Below are 18,382 nucleotides of genomic sequence, written 5' to 3' on the forward strand. Positions count from 1 at the left end.
TCGAGTGAATTTATTGAGAAAATCATTACTAGACCACTAAATGTGGCAGGATCGTCAGAGAGGCTAAGAACCAATCAGAAATGTTGCAAGCAAAAGGAGTTGCAAAGTTGCAGAGAGTCGGGTTTCTTGAAAGGCTTGTACAGCTGCAGTGAGTGTGAGCTTCTGAGGGGAAATCTAGGAAGGCTGAAAAAGGACGACGCCCAGATAAGGAAGGAGGGCGGGTGGAGTGGTCAGAGTGGGGCGCGAGGAGAGATGATGGGGAAACAGGTCCGATGAAGGACTTTTTGCTGGGCCAGGGGCTGTTGAAGTAGAGCTGCGTGCCTACTATAGCAATTGACACCGATCTTTGATAGCTACAATGGATGTTAATCTTTAGTTAAGCACACATCTATTCTAGTATGCATGCAAAGTCCCTCTGCAGTCTGTGAGTCCACTTATAAGGGGCTCAGCAGATCTAACCATGAGTGTGAGGAGTCACCATCTCTGCAAGCACTGCTCTCCATGGGTCTCCACAGTCACAGATAGCTCTGAACTGGCACAAGCTCTGCCCCTCCCCCTTCCTTGGCGGGGGCAGAGTGGGTAAGAAACAAGCTTGTTCATATCTCTTTAATGCCCATGTGATGGTGATTGTAAAGTATTGTCTTGTTTTTGGGCTGAGACAGCCTTAGCCCTTTAGTGCTGCGTTACCTTGTGAGATGTAAGTAGGTTTTTCTAGTTGAACTGGTAAAGATTGCACTTACTGTGAGGTAGGCCTTGCTGCCCGGGGTAGGACGCGAAACTTAGTAGTAGAGATGAGGGTGGTGTTTAGCCATCTCGGGTGGTTAAGCTGGGGAATGTAGACTTTGATGCTTGGGGGTAGGATGTTGGGCCAGCCTGTCCTGGGTGAGGTAGTAGTGTATAACACACATTTTGGGAGGGGAATCCAAGGGAAAATATTTAAAGACCTGCAAGGAAACTAACCCCAGAAAGTACAGAATCAACACAAACAATTCCTTGGGTCTACAATTGCAAAATGTTCACTTAGCAATTATAGACCCAAAAAATTGTTTGTGTTGAGGTAGGAGTAGTGCCTGTGCTTAGCTGTCTAGGACAAAACGGGGGGGGGGGTTAATGCCCAGGGTGTGGTGATAGGCTATGCCTCACTTGAGTGGGGCCTAACTGCTCAGAAGGATTTAGGAGCTTGGAGTTACAGTTTGAGACCTGGCCCCCAGTGTGAGGTGATAGTCTAGGCCTGATCAACCATCATGGAGCGGGAGTGGGCCTGTCTGCCTGGAAGGTTCGAGGGGCTTGGAGTAACAGTTTAAGACCTGGCTACCAGTCTGAGGTGATAGTCTAGGCCTGATCGACCTTGGTGGAGGGGGGGTGGGTGTGGTCTGGCTGCCTGGAAGAGTCTAGGTCCGATCGACCTTGGTGGAGCAGGGGTGTGGTCTGGCTGCCTGGAAGGTTCGAGGGGCTTGAAGTAACAGTTTGAGACCTGGCCCCCAGTGTGAGGTAATAGTCTAGGCCTGATCGACCTTGGTGGAGCGGTGCTTTGGTCTGGCTGCCTGGAAGGTTCGAGGGGCTTGGAGTAACAGTTTAAGACTTTGCCCTCAGTGTGAGGTGATAGTCTAGGCCTGATCAACCTTGGTGGAGCGGGAGGTGGGGTTGTGGTCTGGCTCCCAGGAAAGAAGAGTCTAGGCCTGTTCGACCTTGGTGGAGGAGAGCGGTGGTCTGGCTGCCTGATAGCTGCCTGAAAGAGTCTAGGTCTGATCGACCTTGGTGGAGCAGGGGTGTGGTCGGTGCCTGGAAGGTTCGAGGGGCTTGGAGTTACAGTTTGAGACCTTGCTACCAGTGTGAGGTGATCATCTAGGTCTGATCGACCTTGGTGGAGGGGGGGTGGTCTGGCTGCCTGGAAGAGTCCAGGCCTGATCGACCTTGGGGGGTAGGGGGTGGGTCTGGCTGCCTGGAAGAGTCTAGGTCTGATCGACCTTGGTGGAGACGGTGTGTGGTCTGTGCCTGGAAGGTCCGAGGGGCTTGGAGTAACAGTTTAAGACCTGGCCCCCAGTGTGAGGTGATAGTCTAGGCCTGATCAACCATCATGGAGCGGGAGTGGGCCTGTCTGCCTGGAAGGTTCGAGGGGCTTGGAGTAACAGTTTAAGACCTGGCTACCAGTCTGAGGTGATAGGCTAGGCCTGATCGACCTTGGGGGATGGTGGGGGGGGGGGGGGGGTCTGGCTGCCTGGAAGAGTCTAGGTCTGATCGACCTTGGTGGAGAGGGGGTGTGGTCTGTGCCTGGAAGGTTCGAGGGGCTTGGAGTTACAGTTTGAGACCTGGCCCCCAGTGTGAGGTGATCGTCTAGGCCTGATTGACCGGGACGGGGTCTAGAGCCTGGTGGAGAGGTCTGAGGCCTGGGAGGGTTAGAGGCCTGGTGTTCGAGCTGCCCAGCCTTCCCGTGCTGAGACCTGGCCGGGCGATCCAGACAGAGGCCTGTGTTCCCGGGCTGGGTGTGATGCAGCAGGAGGCCTGATCTCTTTATTGCCCCACTGATGGAGATCTGTAATGGGCTCCTGCCCCTCTCTGTCACTGCTGCAGATGGTTATCCCCTGACTGTTAACAACCCTGGGCCCACACAAGAGGAGCAGCTGCCTTTTTTTTATTTTATTTTTTAGGCCTGGAGCCAAAGGCCTGATGGAGCCAAAATCAATCCAAGGCGGCGCTGAGCGCGAATAACATTGTCGGAGGGCATCAGAGCGCTTAGAGCTGCCTGGCTTCTCCGCGGTAGAGTACAACAAACCAGGGCTGCGTCCATGGCCCCTGCATCACATGGCATGTGAGGGAACAGGGAAGAGAGAGGAGGGCTCTTCCCAGGGCCCCTGCATCACATGGCATCTGAGGGAACAGGGGAGAGAGGAGGGCCCTTCCCCTGGACCCTGCATCACAGGGAGCAGAGGAGAGTGAAGAGGGCTCTTCCCCGGCCCCTGCGTCACAGGGCATCTGAGGGAGCAGGGGAGAGTGAGGAGTGCTTTTCCCGGGCCCCTGCGTCACAAGGCATCTAAGGGAGCAGAGGAAAGTGAAGAGGGCTCTTCCCCGGCCTCTGCCTCACAGGGCATCTGAGGGAACAGGGGAGAGAGAGGAGGGCTCTTCCCGGGGCCCCTGCGTCACAGGGCATCTGAGGGAGCAGAGGAGAGTGAGGAGTGCTTTTCCCCGGGCCCCTGCATCACATGGCATCTGAGGGAGCAGAGGAGAGTGAGGTGGGCTTTTCCCGGGCCCCTGCGTCACAAGGCATCTAAGGGAGCAGAGGAAAGTGAAGAGGGCTCTTCCCCGGCCTCTGCCTCACAGGGCATCTGAGGGAGCAGAGGAGAGTGAAGAGGGCTCTTCGCCGGGCCCCTGCGTCACAGGGCTGAGGGAGCAGAGGAGAGTGAGGAGTGCTTTTCCCCGGGCCCCTGCGTCACAAGGCATCTAAGGGAGCAGAGGAAAGTGAAGAGGGCTCTTCCCCGGCCTCTGCCTCACAGGGCATCTGAGGGAGCAGAGGAGAGTGAGGAGTGCTTTTCCCCGGGCCCCTGCATCACATGGCATCTGAGGGAGCAGAGGAGAGTGGGGTGGGCTCTTCCCGGGGCCCCTGCGTCACAGGGCGTCTAGGGAGCAGGGGAGAGTGAAGAGGGCTCTTCCCCGGCCTCTGCCTCACAGGGCATCTGAGGGAGCAGAGGAGAGTGAGGAGTGCTTTTCCCCGGGCCCCTGCGTCACAGGGCATCTGAGGGAGCAGAGGAGAGTGAGGAGTGCTTTTCCCCGGGCCCCTGCATCACATGGCATCTGAGGGAACAGAGGAGAGTGAGGTGGGCTCTTCCCGGGGCCCCTGCGTCACAGGGCGTCTAGGGAGCAGGGGAGAGTGAAGAGGTCTCTTCCCCGGCCCCTGGGACACAGGGCATCTGAGGGAACAGGGGAGAGAGGAGGGCCCTTCCCCTGGACCCTGCATCACAGGGAGCAGAGGAGAGTGAAGAGGGTTCGTACCAGGCCCCTTTGGCACAGGGCATCTGAGGGAACAGGGGAGAGTGAGGAGGGCTCTTCCCCGGCCTCTGCCTCACAGGGCATCTGAGGGAGCAGAGGAGAGCGAGGTCGGCTCTTTCCCGGGCCCCTGCATCACATGGCATCTGAGGGAACAGAGGAGAGTGAGGTGGGCTCTTCCCCGAGCCCCTGCGTCACAGGGCGTCTAGGGAGCAGGGGAGAGTGAAGAGGGCTCTTCCCCGGCCTCTGCCTCACAGGGCATCTGAGGGAGCAGAGGAGAGTGAGGAGTGCTTTTCCCCGGGCCCCTGCATCACATGGCATCTGAGGGAGCAGGGGAGAGTGAGGAGTGCTTTTCCCCGGGCCCCTGCATCACATGGCATCTGAGGGAACAGGGAAGAGAGAGGAGAGTTCTTCCCCGGGCCCCTGCGTCACAGGGCATCTGAGGGAGCAGAGGAGAGTGAGGAGGGCTCTTCCCAGGGCCCCTGCATCACATGGCATCTGAGGGAACAGGGGACAGAGAGGAGGGCTCTTCCCAGGGCCCCTGCGTCACAGGCATCTGAGGGAACAGGGGACAGAGAGGAGGGCTCTTCCCAGGGCCCCTGCGTCACAGGGCATCTGAGGGAGCAGGGGAGAGTGAAGAGGTCTCTTCCCCGGCCCCTGGGACACAGGGCATCTGAAGGAACAGGGGAGAGAGGAGGGCCCTCCCCCTGGACCCTGCATCACAGGGAGCAGAGGAGAGTGAAGAGGGCTCGTACCAGGGCCCTTTGGCACAGGGCATCTGAGGGAACAGGGGAGAGAGAGGAGGGCTCTTCCCGGGGCCCCTGCGTCACAGGGCATCTGAGGGAGCAGGGGAGAGTGAGGAGGGCTTTTCCCCGGGCCCCTGCATCACATGGCATCTGAGGGAGCAGGGGAGAGTGAGGTGGGCTCTTCCCCGGGCCCCTGCGTCACAGGGCATCTGAGGGAGCAGGGGAGAGTGAGGAGGGCTCTTCGCCGGGCCCCTGCGTCACAGGGCTGAGGGAGCAGAGGAGAGTGAGGAGTGCTTTTCCCCGGGCCCCTGCATCACATGGCATCTGAGGGAACAGAGGAGAGTGAGGTGGGCTCTTCCCCGAGCCCCTGCGTCACAGGGCATCTGAGGGAGCAGAGGAGAGTGAGGAGTGCTTTTCCCCGGGCCCCTGCATCACATGGCATCTGAGGGAGCAGGGGAGAGTGAGGAGTGCTTTTCCCCGGGCCCCTGCATCACATGGCATCTGAGGGAACAGGGAAGAGAGAGGAGAGTTCTTCCCCGGGCCCCTGCGTCACAGGGCATCTGAGGGAGCAGAGGAGAGTGAGGAGGGCTCTTCCCAGGGCCCCTGCATCACATGGCATCTGAGGGAACAGGGGACAGAGAGGAGGGATCTTCCCAGGGCCCCTGCGTCACAGGCATCTGAGGGAACAGGGGAGAGAGAGGAGGGCTCTTCCCAGGGCCCCTGCATCACATGGCATCTGAGGGAACAGGGGACAGAGAGGAGGGCTCTTCCCAGGGCCCCTGCATCACAGGGCATCTGAGGGAACAGGGGAGAGAGGAGGGCCCTTCCCCTGGACCCTGCATCACAGGGAGCAGAGGAGAGTGAAGAGGGCTCGTACCAGGGCCCCTGCGTCACAGGGCATCTGAGGGAGCAGGGGACAGAGAGGAGGGCTCTTCCCAGGGCCCCTGCGTCACAGGCATCTGAGGGAGCAGAGGAGAGAGAGGAGGGCTCTTCCCGGGGCCCCTGCGTCATGGTATCTGAGGGAGCAGGGGAGAGTGAGGAGTGCTTTTCCCCGGGCCCCTGCGTCACAAGGAATCTAAGGGAGCAGAGGAAAGTGAAGAGGGCTCTTCCCCGGCCTCTGCGTCACAGGGCATCTGAGGGAGCAGGGGAGAGTGAAGAGGTCTCTTCCCCGGCCCCTGGGACACAGGGCATCTGAGGGAACAGGGGAGAGAGGAGGGCCCTTCCCCTGGACCCTGCATCACAGGGAGCAGAGGAGAGTGAAGAGGGTTCGTACCAGGCCCCTTTGGCACAGGGCATCTGAGGAAACAGAGGAGAGTGAGGAGGGCTCTTCCCCGGGCCCCTGGGTCATAGGACGTCTGAGAGAAAAGGGGAGAGTGAAACTGTTATATCTTTGTACCCTTACTCGTCCTACCACAGCTGTTATATCTTCGTACCCTTACTCGTCCTACCACAGCGGTTATAGCCTCGTACCCTTGCCCTACCTCGGCCAGTGTATCCTTATACCACTTCTACTGCAGGAGTGTTATTTCCTCCGTCCCCTACTGCAGCTTTTATATTCTCCTACCTCTAGTGTCGCTCCCTCAGCTGATTTATCCTCATACAAGTACTCCCCCCGCAGCAGCACTTACATCCTCCTACTCCAGTGCTGTTGCAGCATCGCGCCTTTACCTCATGCTCGAGGGCCGTCATGTCTGGGAACACTTCACCCTTTGGTGCACGTGCTTCTCGAGGGCTTCCCTGGGTTTGTTAAGGTGAACAGAAAGGTGTTATGTGGGGGCGCTGTGACCCCAGTTTGCCGCTTCTGACCTTTCCTTAAAAAGTCAGCGATTTCTAAAACTGGAGCTGGTAATCTGACACCCTTAGACTTTCATTCCGAATATTCCGAATTCGCTGGTTGAATCTGAAACTACTGTGAACCTGCAGCAGAGTGAGGAAGTTGGTCCCCTGCCCAGAACCTGACCCTTGGATGGCAGGATCCAGTCCCCTCCCAGCAAGTCATTAAACTGGAGAGAAAAATCCCCTGAGCATTGCTTTGCAATATAATTTATTGTGATCCCTGGAAGTATTTACTTTTTGTCGTTGCCGCCCACGCCTGCTCCTATCCAACTTTCCTCCTTTCCCTTTCATCGGGCTGTGTAGTTAGACCCGCAAACGAATGTATGTACAAAGAGCTGCCGACCCAATCCCTCCAGGAGGCCTGTGACTTGCATTAATGACTTTTACCAGTACCAACGCCTTAAAACAGTTGCTGTGTCTGCTACCAGCCCTGAGGCCTTCGATCCGCTATGACGCCCGCAATGACCAGCTTCAACTTCTGCTACAAGCCCTGGGACCTTCTTCCAACCATGAGGCCTACAACCAACTCCAGTGTTACTGCTAGTGGCCCACAGGTCTGTGATGACCAGCTTTCATTTCTGCTCACAGCCCAGAGGTATACTACCGACCACGAGGCCTTTAACCTACCATCGCTGAGGCCCACCACTATCCCAGAGGCCTGTGACCAGCTCTAATGCCTTTTACTCGTCCCTCCCGAGGCCTACCCCAGCCATGAGACCTTTAACCTTCGCCAATGTCTGCTGCTCACCCCGAGGCTTACTACTAGCCACGAGACCTTTAACCTTCGCCAATGTCTGCTACTCACCCGAGGCCTAGTACCAGCCATGAGACCTTTAACCTTCGCCAATGTCTGCTACTCACCCCGATGCCTAGTACCAGCCATGAGACCTTTAACCTTCGCCAATGTCTGCTACTCACCCCGATGCCTAGTACCAGCCATGAGACCTTTAGCCTTCGCCAATGCCTGCTACTCACCCCGAGGCCTACAACTAGCCGCAAGACCTTTAACCTTCGCCAATGTCTGCTACTCACCCGGAGGCCTAGTACCAGCCATGAGACCTTTAACCTTTGCCAATGTCTGCTACTCACCCCGAGGCCTAGTACCAGCCATGAGACCTTTAGCCTTCGCCAATGCCTGCTACTCACCCCGAGGCCTACAACTAGCCGCAAGACCTTTAACCTTCGCCAATGTCTGCTACTCACCCGGAGGCCTAGTACCAGCCATGAGACCTTTAACCTTTGCCAATGTCTGCTACTCACCCCGAGGCCTAGTACCAGCCATGAGACCTTTAACCTTCTCCAATATCTGCTACTCACCCGGAGGCCTACTACCAGCCATGAGACCTTTAACCTTCTCCAATATCTGCTACTCACCCCGAGGCCTAGTACCAGCCATGAGACCTTTAACCTTCTCCAATATCTGCTACTCACCCCGAGGCCTACTACCAGCCATGAGACCTTTAGCCTTCGCCAATATCTGCTACTCACCCCGAGGCCTACTACCAGCCATGAGACCTTTAACCTTCTCCAATATCTGCTACTCACCCCGAGGCCTAGTACCAGCCATGAGACCTTTAACCTTCTCCAATATCTGCTACTCACCCCGAGGCCTACTACCAGCCATGAGACCTTTAACCTTCGCCAATATCTGCTACTCACCCAAGGCCTTTTACCAGCCATGAGACCGGTGACCCAGCTTTTATTTCTGCTACCTGTCCAGAGGCCTTTTAGCAACCATCAGCCCTTAAACAGTTCCAGTGTCTGCTACGAACTCTGAGACCTACCACCAACCATGAGGCCTGTGACCAGCTCTAATATCTCCTACAATAGTGAGGTCTACTACCAGCCATGAGGCCTGTGGTGACCAGCTTTCATTTCTACGAACAACCCTGAGGCCTTCTACCAGCCACAAGGCCTTCAACCAGTTAAAATGTGTTCTACCAGCCCTGAGGCCTCTGACCATCTTTTATTTCTGCCACAAACTAGTGGTCTGCTACCAAACACGAGGACCTTACCCAACGCCAGTGTCTGTTACCATGCCTGAGGCTCACTACCAACCATGAGGCCCGGGACCAGCTCTAATGCCTGCTCCCCATCTGTGAGGCCTAATGCAAACCAGGAGGCCTGTGACCAGAAGTAATCTTGGCTACCAGCTCTGAGGTTTACTACCAACCATAAGGCCTGTGATCACCTCTAATATCTGCTCCCCATCTGTGAGGACTAATGCAAACCAGGAGGCCTGTGACATGAACTCATTTTGGCTACCAGCTCTGACGTTTACTACCAACCAGGAGGCCTGTGACCAGCCCCTAAATCCGTACACCAGTCCTAATTCTTGCTACCAGCCTAAAGGCCTATGACCGACACTGCAGTTTTCTGCCAGTCCTAATACCTACTGCGAGCCCAGTTGCCTGCTGTCAACCCAAGCCTACTGTCTGTTCAGAACCCTACTCTTAGCTGGGCCCTAAGGCACTCTCTGTCCTGTAACCTACTTTCAGATCCCCCTCGCACCAGGGAAAGTTAGACAACGGATGCCATGCCATTACAGCTGTGTTCTTTCAGCGAACAGTTGGAACTTGTAGGGTTGTACGTATAATGCAGAAGCGACCCTAGTGGTTTCAGCACTGTAAGCTGTTGCATAATAACCAGGATAGGCTTAAAGTCACCCTCACTCAAAGGGAAATCAATGATGAATCCACTTATGTCCCTTTTCACTCATAGTAATCTTGAGGCAGGGTATGAAGTATGTCTTGCCCCCCTCCTTTTTAATTCCAACCTCTCCCTCACAGCCACGGTGTCCTTAGGTGATGTCACATGCTGCCCGCGTACAGCCTGGGGATGTTTCTCACACAGATCGACTATGAAAGCAGATGGATTGTAAATGCAGAATTGGGTTTGCCCTGTGGGATGAACGGTCTGTGGTGCCCCCATATACATGATTTTTCATTTATTTTTCATTCTCCATATTCTTTCAAATTCACTAGACCTTCCCTGGAGCCTCTATGCATTTCTGGAAAGAATGAAGGTTTTGGACTGAGAAATAATGTTAATTCTATTGAAGCTTTATTAACTGTCTTAGCAGGAGACTTCAAATCCAACAGGCTCCAAGCTGAACTTGTACTCTGTTGGAAACCTCATTTTGTGCATGCATCCTTGCATATTGCACAGTACAGCGTACTGTAAGCTGTTTATACCTTCTTGATCTGAACTTTGCCCTCTCTCCTTGCAGCGCCGAAGCTCTCCAGACGATGTTCCTGCTCATGAGCGCCCGACAGCTCTATGAGCATTTCAGGGATAACTACGAGATCCATGACATCAACTGGACCGAGGAGAAGGCGGCGGCCATCTTGGAAACGTGGCAGAGGAAGTTTGTCGAGGTAATTCGGTATAGGTATAAATGACGGAACACTTTAACTTTGTGTCATCCTGGGTCCTGCATTGAAGCCCTCCATGGCCACCAAGCTGAGTGAGTGATTGGCGCTTGGCAGTCGGGGACCTCAGCGTGCATGTCTCGTGTGCCATTGACCAAGGTTTCCATGGGCATAGATGACTCGCCATCTCACAGGAAGACAGACAGGAAGAGACACAGAGGGGAAAATAGAGAGTTGGAAAGATTGTCAGAAGGAGAGAGAGAGAGAATGTTCGAAGAGCAGTAACACCACCCAAGACTGGCTGAGAGATGAACCACACTGGCACGCTCTCTTGTTCTAAAGACAAACAGAAAGTAGAAGGACATGCTCACCTGGTACGGGTACAGTTACATGGACGCATTGCAACGTTTGGGAGGTTTTGTTTTATAAATCCCACATCTCCAGAAAAGAACACCGCATTCACCCATAGTAAGGAAAAGTGGACGGTTCTTGTCTGCAAGAATATTTCCTAACTTTTATGGGGATGTTTCTCACTACTGTCCGAGCCCAGCCTCTGCAAGGATTATTTTCTTTGCTGAGCGTTCAATTTGCCGTTCTTTGGATAGATTTGTTTTGTTTTGTGAAGCGGCTTGTAGCCGCCAGGTCTCCTGGGTTCCATCTGTCCTCGGTGTGGGATATAAACAAGGTCAGCCTTCGCATCGCTGGCACATGGCGAGGGAAGGGAACAGGCTGCTTCTGAGATAGCGGCAGTCTGAGTGGGAGAGGCCTGCAGGCAGGCCCAGTCAGGTTCTTCCACGCGCACAAATACCTTGGAGTTAAGAGTCGAATCCGGCCCTTACATTCATCACCCACCACAATGGACTTTCACCTTTGTTCTGTTAAATAAATGTGACCCCTGTGCCCCTCCGGAGCCAGGCCCCTTAGCTTTGAAGACACGTGCCTTTTGCTGAGGAGAAGTCGTGTATTTGTGTTCCAGCAGCCCTTCCGTGAGGGAAATGGAAGTATTTTTGGTTCCACACCTCTGGGCCCACCGGGACGTCTCCTCAGACGGGTGTCACGTATCCATACATGTAAGACTCCACAGGGCGAAGTGCAGGCAGATTTAGAAGAGGAACCATCCTGTCACCTGACCCCTCCCTGCTCTTTTTAGGAAAAGCATAGGCTTCACTGGTCCTGGCACTAGGGATATGGTGACCTGAGCTGACCTCTGCCCTTCAGCATCTGCAAGCATTATTCTCAGTTGTCAAACTTGCAAAGATTTTTTTCTGTAAGAAACGGCAGAAGCAGCTTGCCTCCTTTCGGCCTCCTGGGCATTTTACTGGGGCGAGAAGAGGAAGCAGTTGGCCGGAGAACTCCTATGGCAGCACTCTGCTTGTTTGGTGTGTGTGTCCATCCGTCTGTCCAGAACCTTCCGAGGCCAGCCTCACGCTCCTTAAACTTCTCCAGCATGGCCTGAGTTAGCGACAGTCGGAGGAGGGCGTCCATTGAATGGATGGTCTTTCTAGAGCATGCTCTAGCCGATGCAGACACTCCTGTGCAGTGTCGACTCTGCTGGTTCTTCATCGACCATGGTATTCCTGTTCCTCTGGGCCGTCCCTGAGACTGGATTTGCGATGGCCTTGGACATGTAGGCTTCATAAGTGTGGTCATGTAACTCTGCGATGCTACATGGTCTTTGGAGGTCACCTAGCTAGAGAGCACGTCAAAGGTGCATGATTGGGCCCTTATAGAGTATTGCGCTGGGCCTCGCCACTACGATTGGATTCAGAAAGCCACCAGGTCGCTCCTTTCGAAAGGCAACAAGGCAATATGGGAAGTGGAAAGTATCTGTTATCCTCTGGGTGTTTTTGCAAATGTCATGTGTGTCCTAGAGTTCATTTATGTTCTTTTTCTATAAGAGGAGCTCTTAAGGGACGGTGTCCGGGGTTTGTGTATTTCGCAGGCCCAAGGACACCGCCTGAAAGACCATGTTGTTAATTTGCTTCTTGGGCTTGTGTGTTGCAGTATTGTACGAACAAGCCTCTACTGCCTTACTTCTAATCTTTGCTAGTGTGTTATTTCTGTAGTACATCGTGGCTCAGCAACAATCAGTAAGTAAATAACAATGATGACTATTAACAAATGGTGCTGTCTCCCACCCTTGCAGCTGGCTCAACAGTCTGCTCCGGAAAACTCCTCTCAGATCATCCACGCCTTCTCCACCACCACCCTCAATGACATCATGAAGTCTTTCTCCGACGTCAGCGTGATCCGTGTAGCTGGCGGGTACCTCCTGATGGTGCGTATGTCCCCTTTCTGCATGTGCACCGCTGATATCATGTGTTTGCTTTAGCAGCATTCCGTTTCATGGCCGGGTACTATGAGTCACTCTGTTAGGTTGGGTCTGTAGTCCTATAAAGAGCTGTGGACACCTGGGCCTGGGTGTGGGCTTCTTTCAGAGGGGTACTATGAGTCCAGTCACAAGTCCAGTTCCCCTTCTGTAGGGTCTGTGTGTGAGGAGCTGTTTCAGTCTGTCAGACAGCCCATGTACCATCATCTCACATCCAAACCAGATTTGTTTGGGGCCTCGCTTACTTCCACCCACGTGTGCACATAAATGTGCCTATGCATGTACACCCTGTCCACCATGAAACATGGATACCTATCATGGAGCATCCTGTCAAACCCTCGCCACTGCACAAAATATGCTGCGGCTTGAAAAATAATCCCGCTATCCTGGACCCTTTCATGACTGTGATGCCTAACCCTGCTGCCTCTGGCTTCAGTTTGCAATGTCTGTCACACGTGATGCCTTGTGATTCACACTGCACATTCCTTCATCACTCGCTTAACTTTACCCAAGTCTCCATGTGTAGAACTGTATTCATTGGCCCTTTTTGAGGAAGATGTCTGACGCTGTCTTCACCTCTTTTTGCAGCTTGCCTACGCCTGCGTGACCATGCTGCGCTGGGATTGCTCCAAGTCACAAGGGGCTGTGGGGCTGGCCGGTGTGCTGCTCGTTGCCCTATCAGTGGCATCTGGCCTCGGACTGTGCTCCTTGCTGGGCATCTCTTTTAACGCGGCCACCACCCAGGTAGGCTGAAGAGCAACATGATTGAGACTGCCTGGGTCTGCACACATGACAGCCAGTGCATAAAATGCGTATAGATCTCCCTGTATCATAGAACATGCTTCCATATCAGACCTTATTGGTAGAACCCCGTATCACTTCACATGCAGGGAGATCAGTTTGTTTTCTCAGAGCACGAGTATAGATTCCCTGCATCTCACAACAAGTCTGTACATTTCCGCGCTCACAGAACATGCATGTAATATTTCTCTGTATCAGAACCTTTGATAATTACTGCACTTCAGAACGTTTGTGGATTCCATCCATCACATAACATATTATACTCTCACACCTCTTAAGGCCGAGTATGCTGTAGAAGCCTACTCTTCTCCACACACAGAGCATGTTGTAGACCACATGTCTACAACATGACAGAACATGCATGTAGATTCTCTCATCTTACATGTGTAAATTCTGCCCTTCCATAAGGAATGTGCTGTAGACCACACTTCTCAGCACAGGACGTGGAGACGACTCCACTCTTTGGCACAGCACATGCCGTAGACCCCACAACTCAGCGGCAAACATGCAGTAAGCACCACACTTCAGCGCCGAACATGCAGTAAGCACCACACCTCAGCGCCGAACATGCACTAAGCAGCACAGCTCAGCGCCGAACATGCAGTAAGCACCACACTTCAGCGCCGAACATGCAGTGAGCAGCACAGCTCAATCAATCAATCAATCACTGCATTTGTAAAGCGCGCTACATACCCAAGAGGGTCTCAAGGCGCTATGGAGGGGGGTGCTACTGGTCGAAGAGCCAGGTCTTGAGGAGTCTTCTGAAGGCCAGCAGGTCCTGGGTCTGTCGTAGGATGGTGGGGAGAGTGTTCCAGGTCTTGGCGGTGAGGTAGGAGAAGGATCTGCCGCCGGCGGTGGTTTTTCGGATGCGAGGGACTGTGGCAAGGGCGAGGTTGGCTGAGCGGAGGCTTCGGGTGGGGGTGTGGAAGCTGAGTCGGTTGTTGAGGTAGGTGGGTCCGGTGTTGTGCAGTGCTTTGTGTGCGTGGATCAGGAGCTTGAAGGTGATCCTTTTGTTGACGGGGAGCCAGTGCAGGCCTCTCAGGTGGAGTGTGATGTGGCTGCGGCGGGGGACGTTGAGGATGAGTCTGGCCGAGGCGTTCTGGATGCGTTGGAGTCGTCTCAGGAGCTTGTTTGTAGTTCCTGAGTAGAGGGCTTTCCCGTAGTCGAGTCTGTTGGTGATGAGGGCCTGGGTAACGGTTTTTCTCGTGTCGAGGGGGATCCATTTGAAGATCCTGCGGAGCATACGGAGGGTGTTGAAGCAGGACGCGGAGACGGCGTTGACTTGCCTGGTCATGGAGTGAGTGGAGTCGGGGATGACCCCCAGGTTGCGTGCGTGGTCCGTGGGTTCCGGGGCTGTGCCTAGTGACGTGGGCCACCAAGAGTCGTCCCAGGCTGATGGGGTGGGTCCGAGAATGAGGACCTCTGTCTTGTCTGAGTTCAGCTACAGTCTGCTGTCCTTCATCCAGTCGGCTACGGCCTTCATTCCTCTGTGGAGGTTAGCTTTGGCGGTGTGGGGATCTTCGATGAGGGATATGATCAGCTGGGTGTCATCGGCGTAGGAGATGATGTTGAGGTTGTGTTGTCGTGCGACGTGGGCGAGGGGGGCCATGTAGATATTGAACAGCTCAGCACGAACATGCAGTAAGCACCACACTTCAGCGCCGAAAATGCAGTGAGCAGCACAGCTCAGCGCGAACATGCAGTAAGCACCACACCTCAGCGCCGTACATGAAGTAAGCACCACACGTCAGCGCCGAACATGCAGTAAACACCAAACCTCAGCGCCGAACATGCAGTGAGCAGCACAGCTCAGCGCCGAACATGCATTAAGCTCCACACCTCAGCGCCAAACATGCAGTAAGCAGCACACCTCAGTGCCGAACATGCAGTAAGCACCACACGTCAGCGCCTAACATGCAGTAAGCACCACACCTCAGCGCCGAAAATGCAGTGAGCAGCACACCTCAGCGCCGAACATGCAGTAAGCACCACACGTCAGTGCCGAACATGCAGTGAGCAGCACAGCGCGAACATGCAGTAAGCACCACACCTCAGCGCTGAACATGCAGTAAGCACCACATGTCAGCGCCCAACATGCAGTGAGCAGCACAGCTCAGCGCGAACATGCAGTAAGCAGCACACCTCAGCGCCGAACATACAGTAAGCACCACACGTCAGCGCCGAACATGCAGTAAGCACCACACTTTTTCGCCGAACATTCAGGAAGCACCACACCTCAGCGCCAAAAATGCAGTAAGCAGCACACCTCAGCGCCGAACATGCAGTAAGCACCACACGTCAGCGCCTAACATACAGTAAGCACCACACCTCAGCGCTGAACATGCAGTAAGCACCACATTTCAGTGCTGAACATGCAGTAAGCAGCACACCTCAGCGCCGAACATGCAGTAAGCACCACATGTCAGCGCCGACCATGCAGTAAACACCACACCTCAGCGCCGAACATGCAGTGAGCAGCATAGCTCAGCGCGAACATGCAGTTAGCACCACACCTCAGCGCCGAACATGCAGTAAGCACCACACTTCAGCGCTGAACATGCAGTAAGCACCACACCTCAGCGCTGAACATGCAGTAAGCACCCCACGTCAGCGCCGAACATGCAGAAAGCACCACACCTCAGCTCTGAAAACATGCAGTGAGCAGCACAGCGCGAACATGCAGTAAGCACCACACCTCAGCGCCGAACATGCAGTAAGCACCAAGCTTCAGCGCTGGGCATACAGTAAGCACCACACCTCAGCGCACCACAGCTCAGCACGAACATGCAGTAAGCACCACACCTCAGTGCCGAACATGCCATAAGCACCACACTTCAGCGCTGAACATGCAGTAAGCAGTAAGCACCACACCTCAGCGCCGAACATGCAGTAAGAAGCACACGTCAGTGCCGAACATGCAGAAAGCACCCCACCTCAGCGCCGAAAACATGCAGTAAGCACCACACCTCAGCGCCAAAAATACAGTAAGCTGCACACCTCAGCGCCGAACATGCAGTAAGCACACACGTCACCGCCTAACATGCAGTAAGCACCACACGTCAGCGCCAAACATGCAGTAAGCACCACACCTCAGCGCCGAAAATGGAGTGAGCAGCACACCTCAGCGCCGAACATGCAGTAAGCACCACACGTCAGCGCCGAATATGCAGTACACACCACACCTCAGCGCCAAACATGCAGTGAGCAGCACACCTCAGTGCTGAACATGCAGTAAGCGCCACAGCTCAGCGCGGACATGCAGTAAGCGCCACACCTCAGAGCCGGACATGCAATAAGCACCACACTTCAGTGCCGAACATGCAGTAAGCACCACACCTCAGCACGGAACATGCAGTAAGCACCACACCTTAGCGCCGAACATGCAGTGAGCACCACTCCTCAGCTCCGAACATGCAGTAAACACCACACCTCAGCGCCGAACATGCAGTGAGCAGCACATCTCAGCGCCGTACATGCAGTGAGGAGCACACCTCAGCGCTGAACATGCAGTAAACACCACACCTTAGCGCCGAAGATGCAGTGAGCAGCACATCTCAGCGCCGTACATGCAGTGAGGAGCACACCTCAGCGTTGAACATGCAGTAAACACCACACCTCAGCGCTGAACATGCAGTAAGCACCACACGTCAGCACCTAACATGCAGTAAACACCACACCTCAGCACCGAACATGCAGTGAGCAGCACATCTCAGTGCCGAACATGCAGTGAGCAGCACACCTCAGCGCTGAACATGCAGTAAACACCATACCTCCTCAGAGGACAAGCTGTAGACAATCGCTCTTGCAGATTTATTTTCCTGTTTTCAATTGAATGTTGTCTTTGGGTGTTCACTGTTTTGATATATTTTGTCCTTCTCTTATTCTGTCTTCCGTACACTGGCAGGTGTTGCCCTTTCTGGCACTTGGAATTGGGGTGGATGACATGTTTCTTCTGGCACACGCCTTCACAGAAACAGGACTGAGCACCCCTTTCAAGGTGAGGATACAGCTTGTAATGAGCTGTTGAGATTAAACTAGTTCTTCGGGTCTCCAGTAGGATAAATGGAAAATCAGACACATACCATATCCATTAATGGGTAAAGAGTGACACCCTACGCTCCTAAAGAGAGAAGGGCGCAAATACTAGGCTCTAATTGGGTGAACACGAGACATAAGAGGAGGGAGTGAGGAATGTACACCATGCTGTGAGAGAGGAAACAAAGTAGGAGAAACATGGCAGGTATTGTGAAGTAGAAGATGGCACAGGACTTGGAGAGTAAAGATGTATGCAGGACTCCAGAAACGAGATTCGTACACTGCTCTATGAAGGAAAATAGGACACAGTCTGTGGAAGAAGTGAAAAGAGATTGATGGCCTTATTTGGACTTACGGGAATGTGCCTTTTCTTAAAGTCCCACAATGACTTATACAGTTCACGCAAAGTACTTAAGCCTCCCGTGGGGCCTGACTACAGGGAGTTGTTTTGTACGCAACCCTTCAGGTGCTGGTGATGCTAATAGCATCACTGTCAACTGGCCTTTTTAAAAAGATGATAACACCATGGTAGGTTGTAGTGTCAACTGGACACGGGATAGAGAGCTCTAGAAGGAGGAAAGGAAATAGAAAGGTATGTGATAGAAGGGCAACGGGACTACCTCTGTAACTTCCCTGCTGTGTTTCTTTCCCCAGGAAAGGACGGGCGAGTGTCTTCGCCGCACGGGTACCAGTGTCACTCTGACCTCCGTCAACAATATGATTGCATTCTTCATGGCAGCGCTGGTGCCCATCCCTGCTCTAAGAGCGTTCTCACTCCAGGTAAGTAAGTGCTGTGAATGTTGTGGGTGCCACGACCAAGGCAGAGCTGCTGCTGGTGGGAGTCACCCTGGTCAAGGCACTGCGGTGTCGGTGGGGATCACCCTTGCCAAGGCACTGGTGGTGCTGGTGACCCTGGTCAAGGCACTGTAGTGATGGTGGAGCTCACCCTGGGCAAGGCACTGGTGATGGGCTTGGCGATGTCGTCGATAAATGTACCGTAGTTATGCTGCCTTCAGTAGGGGACTTTGAGTAATCATTCACAAAGTGCTTTTAGCTATGCCCATGTGAAATTCCCATCTAGGCAGTGTTTTAGATGGGTAGGTACTGTCTGGTACTCAGTACCGGCACTTCTTTAGTTTGAAACAGAGTGCCTACACTGCTGAGCGCTGCTGCAATACATTTAATGGGAGAGTACCGCCCTTCTCAGGAGCAAACAGGTACTCTAAACAGTAAGTACCTGCACTGCTATGTGTTCTCTGGAAGCACTGCCTCTAGATAGGAGG

At 53.9% G+C, this 18,382-nt stretch overlaps 1 protein-coding gene across 1 annotated transcript in view; it reads left to right on the plus strand.

Moving 5' to 3' along the window:
* PTCH2 (patched 2) overlaps positions 1-18,382 on the plus strand; it is a 98,542-nt gene that overhangs the window by 49,472 nt on the left and 30,688 nt on the right. Inside the window, exons 8-12 of the mRNA XM_085602821.1 lie at positions 9,793-9,940; positions 12,081-12,212; positions 12,852-13,007; positions 16,969-17,061; positions 17,754-17,879. Coding sequence (XP_085458947.1) covers positions 9,793-9,940; positions 12,081-12,212; positions 12,852-13,007; positions 16,969-17,061; positions 17,754-17,879 — 655 coding nt within the window. The remainder of the gene's footprint in view (positions 1-9,792; positions 9,941-12,080; positions 12,213-12,851; positions 13,008-16,968; positions 17,062-17,753; positions 17,880-18,382) is intronic.

The sequence above is a fragment of the Triturus cristatus genome, chromosome 4_2, assembly GCF_964204655.1.
Source record: "Triturus cristatus chromosome 4_2, aTriCri1.1, whole genome shotgun sequence".
Taxonomy (NCBI): Eukaryota; Metazoa; Chordata; class Amphibia; order Caudata; family Salamandridae; genus Triturus; species Triturus cristatus.